This window comes from Gossypium arboreum, chromosome 2 (genome assembly GCF_025698485.1).
Source record: "Gossypium arboreum isolate Shixiya-1 chromosome 2, ASM2569848v2, whole genome shotgun sequence".
Taxonomy (NCBI): domain Eukaryota; kingdom Viridiplantae; phylum Streptophyta; class Magnoliopsida; order Malvales; family Malvaceae; genus Gossypium; species Gossypium arboreum.
In genome coordinates this window covers 107,956,624-107,977,061 of record NC_069071.1, presented here as the reverse complement: position 1 = coordinate 107,977,061, position 20,438 = coordinate 107,956,624, and the positions used below count along the sequence as shown (strand labels likewise).

At 33.0% G+C, this 20,438-nt stretch overlaps 1 protein-coding gene across 1 annotated transcript; it reads left to right on the top strand.

The window, feature by feature from the left end:
- The first annotated feature begins 9,358 nt into the window (after window positions 1-9,358).
- Window positions 9,359-14,923, top strand: LOC108466553 (uncharacterized). Its single transcript, XM_017766922.2, has 7 exons — window positions 9,359-9,554; window positions 10,423-11,747; window positions 12,579-12,634; window positions 12,728-12,961; window positions 13,069-13,360; window positions 13,455-13,651; window positions 14,266-14,923. The coding sequence occupies exons 2-7, from the start codon at window positions 10,536-10,538 to the stop codon at window positions 14,423-14,425; spliced, it is 2,151 nt and encodes a 716-aa protein (XP_017622411.1). The 5' UTR covers window positions 9,359-9,554; window positions 10,423-10,535; the 3' UTR covers window positions 14,426-14,923.
- The last annotated feature ends 5,515 nt before the right edge of the window (window positions 14,924-20,438 follow it).

The window sequence follows — 20,438 nt, the reverse complement described above, 5'->3', positions numbered from 1 at the left end:
CGTCCGGTTCATTTCACAGCTGACTGAGAAATGTGACCCTATATTTCGCCTTCTCAAGAAATACAACCCAGACGAGTGGGATGATGAGTGCCAGAAAACCTTTGACAAAGTGATAAGATGGGAAAGAAGGAAAAGGCGATATATTACCTCGAAGAAATTCACCGAGTGTGAAATGAAATACTCACCAATTGAAAAACTATGTTGTGCTTTGGTTTGGAATACTTGAGATTGAGGCGATTACTGTTGTACCCATACGACTTGGTTAATTTCAAAATTGGACCCTTTAAAGTACATGATAGAGTCAGCTGCTTTGAGTGGAAGGATGGCCCGATGGCAAATTTTACTTTTTGAATTCGACATAGTTTATGTGAGTCAAAAGGCTGTGAAAGAGAGTGCAATAGCAGATTTTCTAGCCAGCAGAGCTTTGGAAGATTATGAGCCTTTGAACTTTGATTTCCCAAATGAAGATCTAATGTATGTGGCAATTACCGAAGAGGACACCTCAGAAGATCATCCGTGGAAACTGAATTTTGATGGAGCATCAAATGCCGTTGGTAATGGAATTGGGGCAGTCTTGATATCCCCAGCTGGAGATCATTATCCGTTCACTTGCAAATTGGATTTTGATTGCACAAATAATATGGCAGAGTACGAAGCATGTATCATGGGAATCCGTGTAGCCATCGAACGTAAAATTAAGGTGTTAGAGGTGCATAGGGATTCTGCACTAGTGATCTATCAGCTCAAAGGTGAGTGGAAGACAAGAGACCCAAAGTTGATCAACTATCGAGAACTAGTTCGGGATCTAATTAAGGTGTTTGATGATATCACTTTCTTTTATCTCTCGCGAGACGAAAATCAGATGGCAGATGCCTTGGCTACGTTAGCTTCTATGATCAGAGTAAATGGACGAGAGAATATGAAGCCGATCCAGATGAGTATTTATGAGGCTCCAGCTCATTGTTACAATATAGACAACGAAGAGGAAAGAGATGATTATCATTGGTATCATGATATTTTACGATATGTGAAGAATCGTGAATACCCTGACCAGGCAACGAAAAATGATAAAAGAACGTTAAGAAGGCTAGCCAGTGACTATGTCTTGGATGGAGAAATCCTGTATAAAAGGAGGAAAGATCAGGTACTGTTAAGATATGTTGATGCTGTTGAAGGTAAGAAAATCCTAGAAGAGGTCCATGAGGGTGTCTGCGGGACGTATGCCAATGGGTTCACAATGGCCAGTCAGGTTATGAGATTCGGGTACTACTGGTCCACAATGGAAGGAGATTGCATCAGCTATGCCAAGAAATGTCATAAGTGCCAAATTTATGGTGACAATATCTACGTGCCTCATTCACCCCTTCATGTCATGATTTCTCCGTGGCCTTTTTCAATGTGGGGCATAAACGTTATAGGGTCGATTTCACCGAAGGCTTCTAATAGACATCGATTCATCTTTGTGGTCATCGATTACTTCACCAAATGGGTGGAGACTGCTTCATATGCCAACGTCATAAAGTCAGCAGTCAGCAAGTTCTTAAAAAAAGAAATCATATGTCGATATGGCATACCAGAAAGGATCATATCTGACAACGCGTTGAATTTGAATAATAGCGTGGTAGTGGAGGTTTGCAGGCAGTTCAAGATTAAACACCACAACTGTCACCTTATCACCCAAAAATGAATGGTGCGGTTGAGGCAGCCAATAAGAATATCAAAAAGATCGTGGGGAAAATGACTGAGACTTACAGGGATTGGCATGAAAAGTTACCATTTGCTTTTTATGCCTATTGAACATCTGCCAGAACTTCTACCGGGGCAACACCTTACTCATTGGTTAATGGGATAGAGGCAATTTTGCCCATTGAGGTCGAAATTCCTTCTCTCCGGGTTTTATCGAGTTGAAGCTAGACGAAGCGAGAATGGATTGATTTGGTATGATTAGTGAACTTGATTGAAGAAAAGAGACTGAAGGCTATCCGTCATGGTCAAATATACTAGAGGCGAATGATGCGAGCTTACAACAAAAAAGTTCGCCCCAAAGTATTCCGTGAGGGGACTTAGTGTTGAAACAAATTCTCCTATGCAAAAAAATTTAGAGGAAATGGATGCCGAATCGGGAAGGACCTTACGTGGTAAAGAAGGCTTTTTCCGGAGGAGCACTCATATTAATCGAGATGGATGGTGAAGCCTACCTAACCTAGTAAATTCAGATTCAGCCAAGAAATACTTCGCTTAAGAGGTTAAAACCCACAAAGGGTGCCTAAAAAAATGAAAAGGAGAAGCCAAGGTGAAAACCCGTAAAGGGCGCCTTGAGACCAGAGGGGTTTTGAATTGAAAACCCGAAAAGGGCAATTCAAATTTTGACCAAGGATGGGGCATGTGGTAGTCTTGCTGTGCTGGAATTAATGAAGAGGAAGTACGCATGTCTTGTGGCATCGACAGAATACGTTAGATCTCCTAGGTACATGACAAGCTTAAAATGGTCCTCGTGGAGTTCATGCGGAGGAGCTTAGGTTGCGATATCTGGGATGTTCATTTTTGTTCCCCTTTACCTATTTTTGTACTCTGGCAATATTTGCTTCCCTTGATTAATTTATTTTTCTTGAATCTTTTTCCTAATAAACTTCAGTTTTGTCCATCTTTATTTTTATGTTCATGTGTTTATTGAAATAGCAGTTAATGGATTAATAATACTTTTGCAAAAGAGGTTTTGCATATTACTCTGGAAGTTTCTAAATGGTGCAGGAACCTGAAATAGGACTGTCGTTTAGAACTTACCCAGCTTAAGGGTGGAATATTTGTGTTAAAATTGGGATTATCTCTTCAGTCAAAGATATTGATTAAAAACAGGATGTTGTGTCAACCAAGGCATAGGAAGGGATCATGATATTCCTCATTAATGTAATGTTGGAGGTACACATCTGGTTATGGTGCCCAGGGAGTGGGGTAATAGATCGAATTGATGGAAGAGGGGGTTTTAAAGAGGGGGCAAACCTTAGGTTCTAGAAGTGAATAGCCCCCGGAGTTGCAATGGGGCCAACCAGTTGAGCAAAATGAGTTATTTCTACAGGTTTTGTTGAGAAATGCTAGTCAAGTAAGAAGGCAGCATAATACGATAGTGATAAAACTCTGATGAATAGTGAGGGATGACACTTAAAGTTTTTAAAAAAAAAGAAGAAAAAGGAAAAAGAAATCATTTTCATTTCTACATTCATATCATTCATAACACATTTGGTTAGGAGCATCTAATTCATTTCGGTCTTAGCATTCTAATCATATGGCATAAACATAAATATAAAACAGAGTCTGCAGGGCAAGCTCCCTAGAGGACAATGTAGCGACATCAGTGAAAATTACAGATCTTATCTCCATGTATCGGCTATGGAGCAGATCAAGAATGGCGAGTCTTATCTCTATGTATCGGCTATGGAGCAGATTTTAGCCACCATTCTTATCTTTCTAAAGTTGCAGAGGGCAGGTTGAAGATGCAAGTCTTATCTTCCTGAAGTTGCAGGAAGCAGACTGAAAATTACAGATCTTATCTCCACGTATTGGCTATGGAGCAGATCGAAAATGGCGAGTCTTATCTCCATGTATCGGCTATGGAGCAGATTTTAGCCACCAGCCTTATCTCTCTGAAGTTGTAGAGAGCAGGTTGAAGATACAAGTCTTGTCTTTCTGAAGTTGCAGGAAGCAGACCGAAGATTGCAGATCTTATCTCCATGTATCGGCTATGGAGCAGATCGAAGATGGTGAGTCTTATCTCCATGTATCGGCTATGGAGCAGATTTTAGCCACCAGCCTTATCCCTCTGAAGTTGCAGTGGAGCAAGCTCAATATACAAGTATTATCTTCTTGAAGTTCCTGTAAGACTACTTGAAGAAGAGGAGCACCAAAGAAGTCAAAGATTCAGCAAGACCGGCAAAATTGGTCCTTTTAAGGTCTTTGCTCGTTCTTGTTACACAACAACGCGCAAAGAGGGCATTTGAGACCCAATTTTGGCCCGGCCCATACACATACAAAAACCAAAAAATAAAACAAGATATTAAATAAGTCCATTTACAAATAATAGTCGCCCAATTACACTAAATAATAAACCTAATAAAACCCACATAAAAATCCAAAAAGTCCAAAATTACAAAACAACAAACCCAATTATAAGCCCAAAATAAACCTAACCCTAGAGCCCAAACATTCAATACTAGACTAACTTTTCACAAAAAGGAAACATTGCTGCTCCCTCCACCACGTCTTGGCAAGACGCCGAAAGCACGACCCATCGCTCTCAAGGCTCACGCCCATAATCATGCACCCTCCACAACTCCACAGACTGCGATATTGAAGCAAGAAAATGGCCAGAAAACTGTTTGTATTTGGCTATAAAAACTTTGATTTTTTGTTTGTAAGGGAGGTTTTTTTATACTTTTGGTTAGAGAGAATATAGATACAAAATCAAAAGCAAGCAGAGATCTATAATAACAACACTTGTTAAAGGTGATTCTTGAAGTTTTTTTTTTTCCTTTTACGGTTTTACTATTTTTCTTTCCTTTTTCTTTTATGTGTAAAAGACGATCCGAGAGAAACTCACCAGACGTCGCACTCCACCACGGAGAAGCCTTGCTCCGGTCGTCGCAATCAGTCATTGAGGCGATCGAAAGCTTGGTGTTAGCCTTATTTGCGACTGGAAAAAAGAGGAAGTGGGAAGAAGAAAAAGTTTGGGGTTTGTTTTAAAAAAAAATCAAAGTTAAAATGCTTTCTTTCAAGTAAAATTGATTTTTGTTAAAGCAGGTTTTAATTTAAAGAAATAAAGTAAAATAACATTGGGAAGGAAAAAGTCAGTAGATGACTTGGTCCACGTGCATTTACTTTTTAAATGAGAGATTTACACTTTTAATCCCCTCTTTGAGCCCACTTCTAAATTGGCCCAATTCACATTTTATTGTCTTTTAAAATCTTCCCGAAGTTTGCATCTTGTTTTAATTTGGCCCGCTACTGGTGCTGCGTTTTGGAGATCTGGATCATTTGTGTTTTCGTCCTTGTGAATTTGTGCGCATTGAATTGTGGTCCTTAGTTTTAATTTGATGTTCTATTTAATCATAAATTATTTCTTTAAGTTTAGTTTGTTTCAATTGAGTTCACTTATTATTTCAATATGTGTTTCTTTTATTTTAACGTGTTAAATTTAAATATCCCCATACCTTTTATATTTTCACATCATTTAGCTTTATATATGTATATATATTACTGATGTTATACTATTTCATCTAGATATATTTTTCCCTTTTTACAATTTTTTATATAAACCTTATTTTGTCACTTTTATTAATTCAAATACTTTTTTATATATTTATATTCCTATGCGCCAAGTATTTATATTAAGCCTCTTTATGTAAATTAATATGTGTATTATTTATTTTAAAAATATTCATATGTTATTAAATAATATATTATTCATTTATATCTTTTTTTTTTAAAGTTGTTGTATATGTGACTTGTTTTAAAATCTTTGTGTTGTTAGTATAGTAATGTTTTTAAAATTTGGTTTCTACCCAATTGTTTATTTAATTTTACTTTGAAACTTTATATTTCTTTAGTGTAATTTGATATAATATGTTGCTATATCCTGCACCCTAGTTCATTCTTCGGTGTTCATCATTTCTTTTATCCGTGTAATATTATTGCCCCGAATTTTTATTTCTTGCTCAATACTAAGCTTGCATGCTCTTTATTGCATCATGTTTTTGAATTTCAACTTCTTTTTCAACATCAATTGTTTTTATCTCTAAATAATCAAACAAATATATTGACTCATTTTTTTTGCAATTGTATTTGAAACTTCACAAATCAAGGCAATGTTTCGTGTTCGGAAATTCGAGGAATCGTGCCCTAACGTGCTGGGTTTCAATTTATCGTTGGACCAAATAACCGAATACCCTTTCAAAAATTTTCGTCGCGTGTTTTGGAAATTATAAAGTGATCTTGGTTTTTGGAGGCTTAAAATATCGTGTCCTAACGTACTGGATGTGGTATTTCATTCCTTTGGAATGAGTGAATCTCAAAATCCGATTGGAGCTGCTTCGTGTGTTTTGGAAATCATGAGGTGATCTTAGTTTTTGGAGGCTTAAAGTATTGTGTCCTAAGGTGCTGGATGTGGTATTTTATTTCTTCGAAGCGAGTGAACCTCAAAATCCAATTTGAATTGTTCATACATTTTTAAAGGAATCGTATTTTAAATTTTTTTCTAAATTTTCAACGATAGGACATTCAATAATCAATTGGTACCAATTTTGGGCGTTACGGGGGTGCTAACCCTTCCTCGTGAGTAATCGACTCCCGAACCCTTTTTCTCAATTTTCGTAGACCTAAAATTATTATTTTAATAAATCAAATGTTTTATTAAAATGATCAACCTCAAGGTGATCCGATTACACCTCAAAAAAGGTCGGTGGCGACTCCATAATTCGTTTTTTAAAAATCCCCGTTTTTTTCCAAAATAAAAATGATGGCGACAGAGATTATATCTTAATTTAATTCAGGATTTAACATTTCTTATAAAGGCCTTCTCAACATCTGCTGAAAAATTGTCATTTTAGCTTGATTAAAATTAAAAGTATATATTGTTATTTAAAAAAAAATCATTGGGCACCTTTTTATATAATAGCTTTTATAGATATAGAATTCAAGTATGGTTTGATTATTATTGTAATAATTTGAGGGAGTTTTTTATAAGTAAATTATACCAACAATCACTCAACTTTAATCTCAATTATAAAACAGTCACTCAGCTTTCAAAAAATAACAAATCAATCCTACAAACCATTTTCCGTTACAGACATAACGAAAAGTTAACTTGTCATCCCATTGTGTAAATGACGCCGATTTAAAACCCTAGCTGGGCTAGGCAGTAAAAGAAAAAGAAGAAGCAGAGAAGAAGAAGAATAAGAAAAATAATAAGAGGAGGAGGAGAAGAAGAAGAGAAAAATTCTAGAGTGGTTCAGCAGTAGCATGAGGTTGTGGATCGCAACGACGGTGGTGGGGCAAGCTTCACAAATAACAGTTTCGATGACGAGAATGATCAAGAGCTTTTCTTTGTCGTATCTGGCCAAATGCACTATTTCGACAGGAACAAAGCAAGATCCTTTGTTATAATACCCCATCTGATTTCAAATTTGGGATCCGGCTAATCACTGACCCAACCCAGAGTTTCATTTGTCGGCATTTGGCTGTCCCTTTGAAGGAACCGCTTCCTTTGTTCCCGAAAATCATGGGTTCAATCGATTGTTTAGTTTGTCTGGATGTTCTCCTTATTTTGCTTCTAATTTTGTTTTATACAACTTAGTAATTGAGTTAGTGTTGTTTAGCTTAATTGATGATCCTTTTGTTTATATCATCATATCCATGAAGATCTTGACAAATTCGAGTCATTTTGGTCCTTGAATCACTTGAATATTGTCTTGGAGGATTTTCTCTTCACCGGTTTGATTGCGGGCACTGATAGTTTGACCCTAAATTGTCTCCAATCCCATTTCAATATGATTTTTTTCAGATTTGATGGCTTTGGGCAACAGAAAAAGACAATTAGATCCCAACTGTGGTGGCTCATCTATTAGGGGGTTGAAAAAGAAAAGAAAAGAGGATAGGGTGGTGGTTTGGAGGTCAACGATGGTGACGCCAAATATGGTTGTGGAAGAGGTGGCGATGGTGAGATTGTTGGTATGAAGAAGAAGAAGAATAAACATATTGGATCATTTACGCAAAAAGTAAAAATATTGGGCCATTTTTAAAAACACGGAAAAGGCAAGACTAAAAAGACAATCACTCAACTTTGCCTCGTCCAACTTGACAAGTTAACTGGCCATGTCACCTGTCCCATTAGGCTTGTAATGGAAAACGTTAATGGATGACTGATTTGTCAATTTTCGATAACGTTAATAACTAATTTGTTAAATTTTTAAAGTTAAGTGACTCTTTTGTCATTGAGGTCAAAGTTGAGTGACTATTGGTATAATTTACTTTTTTTTTATTAAATATATGTATTACAATATTTAAATATAAAATAGAGAGTAATTAGTAGTTGAAACATCGGCATTGTTGTTAGTACAAGAGAATGTGGTTTCGGGTGTGGCGCTAAAACATATTATCTTCTTATTTAAGGGTCGAAGAGGAGCTATGAATAGTTTCTTCTAGGTATTGTATTAAAAAAAGTAAGAGAGAGAAATTTAATTTTAAAATTAGATAAATGAATAAAATAATACATTTTAAAATAAACAAAAAATTTATTCTCTTTTCTCAAAACAAATCATGAGAATAACTAAAATTACCAATTAAAATTAATTAACAATTAAAATGTTCCTACCAAATGTAAGAAATTATTTAATAATTTATTTTAAATTATTTAATTTAAATTACTATTTCAATAATAACATTATTTTTCAAATTTAATCATAAAATATAAACAATGTAGTAAAAACAATTACAGTATTTTATTATTTTTGAGATAGTGAACTAATCTTAGACTTACTTTATTTTCACTCGAGATAAGAAATTAAAAAAATAATTGAACCGTCACCCAACTCAATTTATCAACCTTACAAAAGCTTTCATTTTATAAATAATAAAATTATACTAAAAAGTTTTTTAATTCCTTAAAATAATAAATTAATAAATTAATACATAATAAAATTATATACTTAAAATGATTAATTAAATTAGTGTCATGAGTCAAACCATACTAACTCAATTAAAAATAGAGTAAAACATCATTATATTTAAAAAGTAATAAATATCATTATTAGAGTATTTTATTTTTAAAAAATTTAAATAGAAATTATTTAAAAATTATAAATCCACATATTACCAAATTTGAACTTAAGACATCAAGATTCAACTAAAACTTCATTCATCTTTTTTATGCAAGAATATCATGAAGACACTTGTACTAGGAACTGTATTGTATTTTATACCTTTAACTAGAAAAAACGGGTACAATAGTCTATGTATGTTAGATTAAAGAACAAACCGGTTCATCTATTAAAAATTACATCTATTTCTACGGTTAAAAATTGATCTCTATATGTCAACATGAGATAAATGTGGCACATCATGTGTCACTTTCTGGTTATTTTATCAACTACGCTAGTTTTTACTAATACAAATGGATAACATTTAAAAAAAGAAGACCAATTTGCTCTTTTATTTAATGTACAAGACTAATTTACTCATTTTTTAAGTAGAGTGGCAAAATGCAATCTAACTCTTAGATATTGGCCTCTATGGCAATTTTATCTAAATCTTTTTATATATTCTTCGATTTATTACGCGCGTGTGTGGTAAACTTATAATAAAAATATAAAAGGAAAAGGAAAAAAATTGGATTTCCCGCTTCTCCCGCTACCCGCTTGACTAAAAAACAAAAAACTGTCCCTCACCTCCTTTCCAACAATTTCCTACCGTTTCATTTCATTTCAATGCAATCCCCCAACGGAAATTCGTAACTCATAATCAATTTCCATTTGAATTATGCAACTCTTGTCACTCTCTCCGGATGTGTAAGCTCTCTCTCTCACTTTCGTTTTTCATTGTTTCCAATACGATTAACTTGCGAAACGTAGTTTCTTTTCATCAATTCGTAATTTTCTAGGGTTTATTGATTTTTCTTTTTCATTTTCTGGACAGCTAAGTAGTCTGATAACGAAATGAAAACGTGATCAAGCGTTAAGCGCTTAAGGTTTATTCTTCTTGTTATATGATTTTCAATTATCTCAACTGAAACGAAATAGTTTGGCCTTTAATTTAATTTATTTTTCACATGGCATGCATTTGTCTGCTAGTTTTTTTTTTTTTTTTGTTCTTTTCCCTTTTCCCTTTAGCCTTTATGTTTTTTTAGTATTGTAGTATTATATAGGCATATTCTCGCTTTACTAGCACCATATCGTGTTAAAGATGAGCTACTCGTTCGACTATGGTCGATAATTAAAGCTTCGTGGCTTGGCTTTCTTGCTAGATCGCGACTAATGCTCAAGAGATCATTTCTCTATCATGAGTATTTTGTAATTAAGATTTGATTAAATATGTCTGCTTATATTTGTAAATTTGGTGTCAGAATGATACAAAAAAGTTAGTGTGCCTAGGAAATTCAATCAATACGAACTATGGACGCGAATTTCAGATGTTCGTTTTTGTAGCATGTTCTTGATAGACTATACCAGTTTTACCATTTTTCTGCTTTTTCCAACTTTTTGAATTGCTAAAATGTGAAATCGGGAGAACTTATTGTTTGTCAAGCAGTTTTGGTATAGTTATCTATTTTCAAATCCGACTGTGTATGGGATATTATTATTGAACTTTTGTCCCCAATGGACTGATGGAGTTGGTCTTCTGTTGAATTTGGCTAAGTCATGTGCAAAATCCCTGCAGGAATCTGCAATGAAATCCTTGATTCTTGTGTCTAACAAGTACTAGAAGCAATTAAATGTTTAAGGGCCCTGCTTCAGCAAGTTGGATGACAAACTTTATGTGCTGCTCACATTATGGAAAAGGACAACTATGGTGGCAAGAATGCAACAGTTTCTCTGATTGATGAAAGACTAGGGGAAATTACTGATGGAATTCAGAAAGTTCAGGGAAAACCTGAGGAGACACGAAGTCTGAATGTCAGTAATTACAATGTTATTAAGTTAGATGAGGTTAATGGACAAGACAGATCAGGTGATGACAGGGATCAGAATCAAGCCTTCGAATCTAGAGCTGTTCAGGACAATTTAGGTGATAAGAAAAAACATGTTAAAAAATGTGACAAGATGGATAAGGATAGGGAATCATATTCTAAAGCACTAGAAGAAATGTATGAGACTGCAGAAGCAGTTCATTTTGAGGAGCCAGAACCTGTCTTTGATGGTACAGAGGTTCCAGGGATGGAGTCCAAACTAAATTCATCAACTTGTTCCTCGGGTTTTAATCTGGAAGAGGGATATATGTGGCCTGAGAAAGCAGTGGTGCTTAAAAATTTTGTGAAGGAGAAGGGTGCAGTTGCAGTGACCAGTGTCTTGCATCACCTTTCTTTTAAAAGAGATGATGTTGAAATGGGCACTGTTCGTGTTTATCAGGGTGCCCCAGGTTCTTCTAAAATCGGGGAACAAACTGCAGAAAGATCTGCCTGGAATCCCCTAAACTATATTAAGATGTCATGTACAGCTGATGCAGGATGGAAAGCTGAACAGGGGGAGGATGACACTGAAGGATCACTTATTCCTGTTGTCACAAAAGGAAAAGTTTTGTTATATACAAGGTTAGGATGCCAAGATTGTAGAGAAGTTAGGTGGTTTCTGCGCAGCAAAAGACTTAGATATGTTGAGATCAACATTGATTTATATCCCAGTAGAAAATTGGAGCTAGAGAAGTTATCTGGATCTTGTGCTGTTCCTAAGGTCTTCTTTAATGAAGTACTGATTGGAGGCTTGAGCGAACTCATACACTTAGATATGTCTGGCAAGCTTGCAGAGAAGATTAATTTTTTGATTACTGAAGCACCGTCCACTGAAGCTCCTTTATCACCTCTTTCTGGTGAAGATGATGTTTCTTGTAAAGGGCCTGTGGATGAGCTAGCTCTAATTGTCCAAAAAATGAAAAGATATATTGTTGTTAAGGATAGGTTCTACAAGATGCGCAGGTTCACTAATTGTTTTCTAGGTTCTGAAGCGGTGGATTTCCTATCAGAAGATCAGTACCTGGAAAGGGAAGAGGTTAGTTTGGATTATTATGTTCTCTCAGACCATTATAGTGAATGTCAGGTGATAACTGTTTGCTTCACGGATTTGTCATCTATTTCTATTATTGTTTTTCTCCAGAGAGTGTTAGGACCCAATATTTCCTGAATTAGAGCACTATTTTAGTGGTTTCCTATGGTGAATGCAGAGTAAAGCCAAAGAAACATTTTTTTGCTGCGTATTAAAATTTTAATGAAGGATGGTATGAAAATTTTATCTTCTGAAAGTTCCGTTGATGTCTTTTCTTTCCGTTCTTCCTTTCAACTTTCAAGTGGTCAGATGAAAAACTAGATAATGAATAAGTGTGTGCATTATAGATGGTAATTTTATCTTTACTTTCATGTCTTATGATAAACAATCTCAGAAATATAGTTGTACATATTGCAATAATGGCTCTTCTTGTTTTCCTCGTTCTCTTGTTTATTTGCTGTAAACGAATGGTTTTGGGAGATTTTATTTATGGGGTTAATATTTGGTACTCTGGCAGTGTACTGTTTTTATTCCATAAGCTGCCTTAAAAAATTGCCACATGTCTTTTTTCTTAATATTTTACTATACTCCTATAGGACACTTATTAACCCTCTAATCCTACTTGTGGAGTCCAAAAACTCCACTAATAGTGTATCAAATATTTTCCATTTATTTATTTCGTTTCTCTTAGTTTTTGACTGATCATATCAGACTACTTAAGAGTTTTGAGTTGAGTTTAAAATTCCAGATTTTGTATGCCTGCTCTTTTTATACATTCTTGGAAGTGGTTATATCAGCATTATTTCCCCCTTTCTTTTCCTTTTCATCGTGTAACAGGCTGTTGAATTTGGGAGAAAGCTTGCCAGTGAACTGTTCTTTCGACATGTTCTTGAGTGAGTCCAAACCCTCCCAGTTTATCAAAACTTTTATTCAGCAGTTGACAATCCTTCTCATAAATTTTTTTTCTTGATGAGACTTAATAATAGTGAGAATCTATTGGAGGATAGTAACCACTTGTATCGGTTCTTGGACCATGATCCTGTCGTATCAACTCAGTGTCACAACACTCCAAGGGGTATGATTGAACTGAAGCCAAAGCCCATCACTGAAATTGCATCAAGATTGAGGTTTCTGTTCTGTGCCATTTTAGAAGCGTATGCATCAGAAGATGGAAGACATGTTGACTATAGAAGTGTTCATGGAAGTGAAGAGTTTGCAAGGTTTGACAACTCTTACTGTATGATATTGCTCACTCTACTGTCTTCAAAATTTTGTTTGATTCTTTTTACTTATTAAGTTTTTGTTGTTAATGGCTAAAAAATTTTAGGTATTTAAGAATAATTCAAGAGCTCCAAAGAGTAGATGTCCAGGACATGCCAAGGGAGGAGAAGCTTGCCTTCTTCATAAACTTGTACAATATGATGGCCATCCATGCAATTTTAGTGTGGGGTCATCCTAATGGTTCATTGGAATGGAGGAAGCTGTTAGGAGACTTCAAGTACGTTGTTGGTGGGTTCACATACTCGCTTTCATCTATTCATAACGGCATTTTAAGGTGCAATCAAAGGCCACCATTCAATCTTTTGAAACCATTTGGTGTCAGAGATAAACGGTTACAGGTGAGACCATGTTGGTAAAATAACTAAACTAAAGCCTTGAATGTCTCATGTGGAAATTGAATTTAGATCATTCGGTGTTATATGCTTTTATCAGGTGGCTCTACCATATCCTGAGCCTCTAATTCACTTTGCCCTTGTTTGTGGTACCCGATCTGGGCCTGCTCTTCAATGCTACTCTTCCAGAAATATTGATAAAGAGCTGATGGATGCAGCTCGGGTTTTCATAAGATCTGGTGGACTTACTGTTGATTTGAGTAGCAAGGTTGCATATGCTAGTAAGCTCCTCAAATGGTAAGTTAATTCAAGAGTTTTTGTTGCACAAATTTGTATTTCTTCCCAGAGGCCATTACTGTTCAGTAGGTAAATTTAGATTTTAAAAGTTTCTACATGCGGAGATGCACACTCATGGTAACACCCATATGCACAGAGCCACATTAACATACACGTTCATGCAGTCTAATTCATTGGCATAAGGGAGCTTCTAAAAACTGATGCTTTCATTTTGACTTGTATAAGCCTACAGGAGTTCTTAGTTGTAGAGTTATGCAAGTCTTGGTCACCTAAGGTTCAGAACTCAAGACAACTAGCTAATAGCTATAAAGCAGAGCAGTCATTGGTTTAAAATTGCTGCACTAACAAATATTAATTTTGCAGTTGCCTTTAGTACACTGTACACGCATGAACTGATAAATTTCACTAAAGAGAAACAGCATACAGGAAAGATGCCATGCTGTTATGAAGTGATATTGTTTTGAATAGTTAGTAAAAGTTGGATGATTCAAATGCAAACCACTTTGTTGGCTAGCAATAAATTTTCCATAGGTATTAAGCTTGAAAATTTTACTGCCTTATAAATTTACTTCTTCTGCGGGTAACAACTTGTGTCATTTGCTGTTAATAAACAGGTTTAGAGTTGATTTTGGGCAGAATGAGATAGAGGTATTGAAACATGCCTCAAATTACTTAGAGCCAACTAACGCAGAAGCTTTCCTGGGGATAATAGCTGATTCTCAATTGAGGATTATATATCAGCCCTATGATTGGGGATTGAACTGTTACAGTTAGAAAAATTTTCCCCTTTTCTATACATCTCATATACTTAATCATACGGGTTCCCCTTTCGTATAAAATTTTCACCAGGGTTAAAACTTGTAGATTCATTGTTTTAGAATATATCACATCAGTCAGGCTTCAGTTTTATTTTTTTCATTTTTTGTACTTCTAGAAAGTAAGTTCAACAAAGTAATTGTTTAATCTTCTCTTTTAGATTCATGGTTTGGTTAATCTACATATATTTATTGAAATGTGTTATACAAAAATAATACATGGGGCTGGAATGAAAGTTTGTCTTGTTCTTTTCCCTGATAAGATTGGGGGAGCCTGTAACTGAATATCATTGTGCCATTGACTACCTTCGGGAGGTTTAGGGTCTATGACATGTGTCAGTTAGGGACGTGAGTGTTGTGGCCGTTAAGGTTGTTAGGCGGTAAAGTCTGTTGTTTTAAAAACTGTTACTTCAAAGGTTCTTTTTGTTTCTTAAATCAAACATTCCATTATCTGTTATTTTTGGGTACCCAGCAGTTATCTGTAATTGCTTGCAAACACTAAATTCAACATAAATTGCTTCGATGAATTCAACCGTACTACTAATGCTATCTTTGATAGATTTCATTCGTAATTTTTAACCACTAACTTGATTTGTTAGTGGTAAAAAAAATGAATTTTTATTTTCTATTTTAAAAAGTTCTTATTTTTCACAAGGGTTTTTCTTGATGTTTCTAATTTAGTATTAATTATTTTTATTTCATGTATAAATATTAAATAATTTTTCTCATTATTATACTAATAACCAAAAATAGCATAAAATTTTTTATTGGTAATTAAATATTTAATTTAAGATTATTAATAATTTAAATTATCTTGAAGTTTTTGATTTTTTCTCCAACTCTGATATATATTAATTATGTATGAAGCTACATTTGAAGGTAGTGATGAGCAGGAGTCATACATCCTATTTCGTGTTTTTTATATTATGATTTTAATAGAATATGATTGTTGAAAATGTTATTTTACAAATTTTGGTATAAGAAAGTTATATTTTTACGTTTGGTTCATTAAATATTTTTTTAGAAATGTAATAATAATTTATGGATTTGTCCTTATTAAATAAAATATAATATTCATGTATTTAATTTTTAAAATAAACTTTATTCTTAACAAATATTTAGATTAAGTATTTAATAATAAGATTTAATTGATAGTTTTAAATTATTTTATAATTTATAATTTTAATTGAAAATAAAATTGTTTCAAATTTGTCTTGCATATATTTTTAAATATAATAAGGAAAATATTTGGTATACTTTCATTGAAGTTTTAGATTTCACACGTAAGGTTAAGGGGTTGATAAGTATCCTATAGAGGTATAGTAGAATATTAAAAAAATATATTTTAAAAAAAGAGACTTATGTTAATTTTTTTAAGGTTACTTATCCTAGGTCTCCTTTGCTTGTTTGGACTTCAGATATGGAGAGAGGGGGACGAGAGGCATCGATTTGGAGATTTTTACATCTCCGACCGCTGTATACGGCGGACACCGGTGACCGACGGGCACCGATCCGACGACCGAAAATCGCCTAGGCCGGATTCCCTCACATCTCTCTTTCTTCTTTTTTTTTTCCTCTGCACTGACGAAATGAAAATTTCACAAATTTTTTTTACTTTTATAGCCCCTTGGTACGGCGTCGTTTTGGGGCAAATATCCAATACCCAAAACGGCGTCGTTTAATCGCCTGACCCGGACTCCGACCCGAAAACAGCCTAGGATCCGCGTGTTTCTAGACTGAGGGTCTATTTGTGCCCTCAGTCCTTCTGCTTTTGAAGCTGTTTTTGATGTTGTCCCATTCTCTTTTATTTCTTTTTTTAATTTCGCCTAGGAATTTCCTTATCGTTTCACCTGGGTCCCTGATCGAATGGTGCGTTTTGGACGGAAGGGTTTTATTTCCCATTTGGTCCTCCTTGGTTACTCGCGCATCTGTCTGGGTTACTATTTTAACCCTAGTAGCTTTTTTTATTTATGAATTAGCCTCCTTATTTTAATTTGATTTCAATTAGGTTTTGTTTAAATTCATTTTTATAGTTTTCTCTATTATTCGTGTTTATTAGTATTGGTTGTATTACTTGCATAATTTTGTTTATTTATTTGTTGTAGTCGATTAATTGTAATTTCATTTATTATATATTGTTCTATGTTTTATGCATTATTATATATATGTATATATATATACCTTGAAATGAAATTAACCTTATTTTATATATTATTAGTATTACGTTATTCATACATATAACCCTTTTTATATTTTAAATATCTATACTTGTTGATTAAAAAGAAATCACATGTTTTATACATTATCCTAATTATTATTATACATATACGTAAACATTGGTGTATACATCACTAAACTCATGTAGATTATACCTATATTTTTATATATAAATATGTTTCTAAGTCCATTGTATAATTTATAATAAAACTAATTTAATTTCGTATACGTATTCCTTTCATTTTAATTTTATTTACACATATACACATATAATTTGTAAATCTAATAAGTTCTTAAAATTATTATATATGCTTTTATTGTCTTTGCACATTTTTTAATTTTCCTTTATTATATATAAGTTGTCAATTTTAAACCAATATCCTTTAACATTTCAGTATATTATTCAATTTAAATATTTATTCTATAACATATATTTTAATGGTCACATGTATTCCTTTATTTTGTTACTGTAAAAGTGTCTAGTTTAACAATTCATATAATATATTATATATTCATCCTTTTAAATTTATCTCATACATATATATTTTTCTTTAATTTTCATTTTGTTTTGCATTTTGCATTTGAATATGTTGTATTAGGTTATATATATTATTGTGGTATATTATTTTTGTTTTGTATTGCCATCATATTGATTATTCTTCATCCATGATTAGGAAATTGATAATATTTTTTTAGATTGGTGGAATTCGATTGCTATCTTGTTAGTTGATTAAACAAATTATCTTATCTCTATTCATCCATCCTAGTATCTCGTACATGTACATTATCTTGTGTTTTTATTTCCTTTCCGATTAACAAATAGTACTCTATAATTTCTAACTCTTTAGAATTAATTATTCCATTTTTAAGTCAAATTATTGCATTTCAAGCTGGTTTTATAATTATTTATTTAAAAATTCCTTAAAACAAATGTAATATTTGATGTTTGGCAATTCGGGGAATCGTGCCCTACCGTGCTGGGTTGCAATTTCCTGTTTGTTCGAAACGATTGAATATTCCTTCAGAATTTCACCCATGTCTTTAAAAATTTTCTTTAGAACAAAGGAAATGCTCGATGCTTGGCAATTCGGAGAATTGTGCCCTATCGTGCTGGGTTGCAATTTTTCGTTTGTTCAAAGTAATCGAACGTCCCTTTTGAATTTCACTCACATTTTCTCAATCCTAAAGCAAATCAATGTTCAACGTTTAGAAGTTCGAAGAATCGTGCCCTACCGTGATGGGTTTTGGTTTTTCGTTGGACTAAATAATTGGACATCCTTTTGTAATTTTCGGGATATAAATTTTTGGAAACCAAGATTTATCATGTGCTCAAGGGAATAAAGTGTCGTGTCCTATCGTGTTGGATATTATGCTGCATTCCTTTGAAACAAGAAAATTTTGACGACCAACTTGAGCTATTCAAATTTTTAAAAGAATCATTCTTCAAAAATAGTTTCAAATCTCAGACATATGGACAGTACTTAATTAATTTGGTACCAATTTTGGGCGTAGTGAGGGTGCCAATCCTTCCTCATACGTAATCGGCTCCCGAACCCATTTTCTTATATTTACGTAGGCCAAAATCGATTTTAATAAAACAAAGTGTTTTATTAGGTGACCCAATCACACCTAAATAAAATATTGGTGGCGACTCCATGTTTTGTTTTCAAAAAGTCTATCCCCGTTTTAAAAAAAAATGGTTTCGACATACACCAAATATTTACCCATATAATAATGCATATATAAAATAAGTACATATATAACTTGTTTTGGAATATATCAATGAGCTAAACCAAAACTTTAATTTTTTTTCCCTATTGCTCGTAAATATTTATAAAGATTATAATAAAATTGAATTTTAAATTAATATACCAAAAAGAAAAGAGAAAAACAATGTAAAATAAATATAATATGCATATAAAAAGTAAAATTAAGGAAAAAACTAAATAAAATCAGGTAGGAGAAGGAGACAATAGTTTGTTTGTTTTGAGTTTATTAATAGGTTAATATTTTAAATTAATATAAAATATGGTTAATTTTGTCTTATTAATTTTTTTAAAGTTCCTAACTTATGGGAAAGTAATTTTCTCATCTTTTATTATGAGAATCAGGTTGTCATATTTATGACAAAGTAATTCTCAAGAAAAAAGTTAATTTTCAAAAAATAAAATAAAATTTGAGATACCAAATATTAGAATTATTTTTCAGCTGATATTTCTATCATTCCAAATGCTTTTGAATATTTTATTTTCAAAGGAGTGGGTTGCTTATTTTACTTTGTTTTCTCAAAATTCTTGTATTGGTCATATTTCTCTTGTAATCCTCCCAATTCTCGTTAGCTTCCTCAATGTTAGATATGTTAGGTTTCTATTTGATTACACTACAATATTATTAGCTTTTATTTTTAAATATAAAATTTAAATTTGCAAAATTACTTTTATCATATCTATTTTTTTTTTCAAGTGTTACAAACTCAAAATAAAATTTCTAAACTACTTATGCATTATACAAATTTTTTCTAGTATTCGCATATGCTTTAAAAGTGTTTCTAAGTCAAAATACTACAGTTTCAAAAAAGTCTTGAGACATAGGGTAATATGTCTTGAAACATAAAATACTTTAGGGGAGCAAAGTCTCAAGATAATTTCAGAAAAGTCTCGATTTGTCTCGAGACATAAAATACTGAAGCTAAAGTGTTGCTTCAATGGTGAAATGTCTTGAGGCAAAACTCTCCAAGTTTTGAGACATATTATGATGTCTCGAGACATTAGTCTTACTGTCTTGGGACACTCTGCTCTCACGATCATATTTTTACCTCTATGTGTTGAGACAACTCTCTTATGTCTCGAGACATAGACTTGCATATTGCATTAAATGCGCGAATTCAATGCTCTCGACGGTTAGAAATTCCCTTCAATGATTCCAAACATCATAAAATTAATGAGAGGATATAAATATAACCCAAGAATGCTCAAAAGATGATAGGAAACAAGCTTATTAAGATCAAGAAAAAAAAAATCATTTCACCTTGTTCTCATTTTCACATGTAAACAAACTTGTTGTTTTGTAATCGTAAGAGTTTTATCATTGTATATCTACCTTTTAGAGGTGCTTATTCATTCTCAATTGTATTTCTCAAAGTTGTGTGAGATTACTTAAGGTTTTTGGTAAAAAATCTTAAGGGAAGTAACTCTATCTTGTCTAACGTTGTAAAGGTTAAACCTTGTCAGTTTCAAATTAGATAATTTGAGAAATTCTTAATGATAATAAGTTAAGATAGTAGAAGTAGGTAGTTGGAGTCAAACCACTCTAAATCTTTTATGTCAATTTTCTTGAACTCCTTATTTTAATTTTTTTTAAACACCAGTTTACCCTCTCTTTGTATATTTGTTACAAGACAATATAACTTCTAAAATGTCTTTTGATGAATGTAAAATACTACCACTTGTGCTTTTGTGTTATTCTTATTTCTTATTTTAAGTCTAATTTTGTATTTCATCTCTCTATTTTATGAAAATTGAGAAATTAAATTCTTTTGTTTTAATTTGTTAAAAGTTGATTCTCGTATTTTGATAAATCTAATTTAATCATACGGTTAAACCTTACTATTAAATTATTGACTCGAAAATTAGCAATTCAACAATTTACATTTATACGTAAGTAATTAGTAAAAACTAACCTTTTCATTTATTTACTAACCATTCAACAACTCAATTTTCATAAAATATGTGAATAAACAAATTAAAGTCTCAATT

Bases quoted from the DNA above. Each gene is read 5' to 3' on its own strand.
- LOC108466553 (XM_017766922.2), top strand. From the start codon at position 10,536: ATGGAAAAGGACAACTATGGTGGCAAGAATGCAACAGTTTCTCTGATT. The intron at 12,635-12,727 runs GTGAGTCCAAAC...ACTTAATAATAG, and splicing joins TTCTTTCGACATGTTCTTGA to TGAGAATCTATTGGAGGATA. The intron at 12,962-13,068 runs GTTTGACAACTC...AAAAAATTTTAG, and splicing joins GGAAGTGAAGAGTTTGCAAG to GTATTTAAGAATAATTCAAG.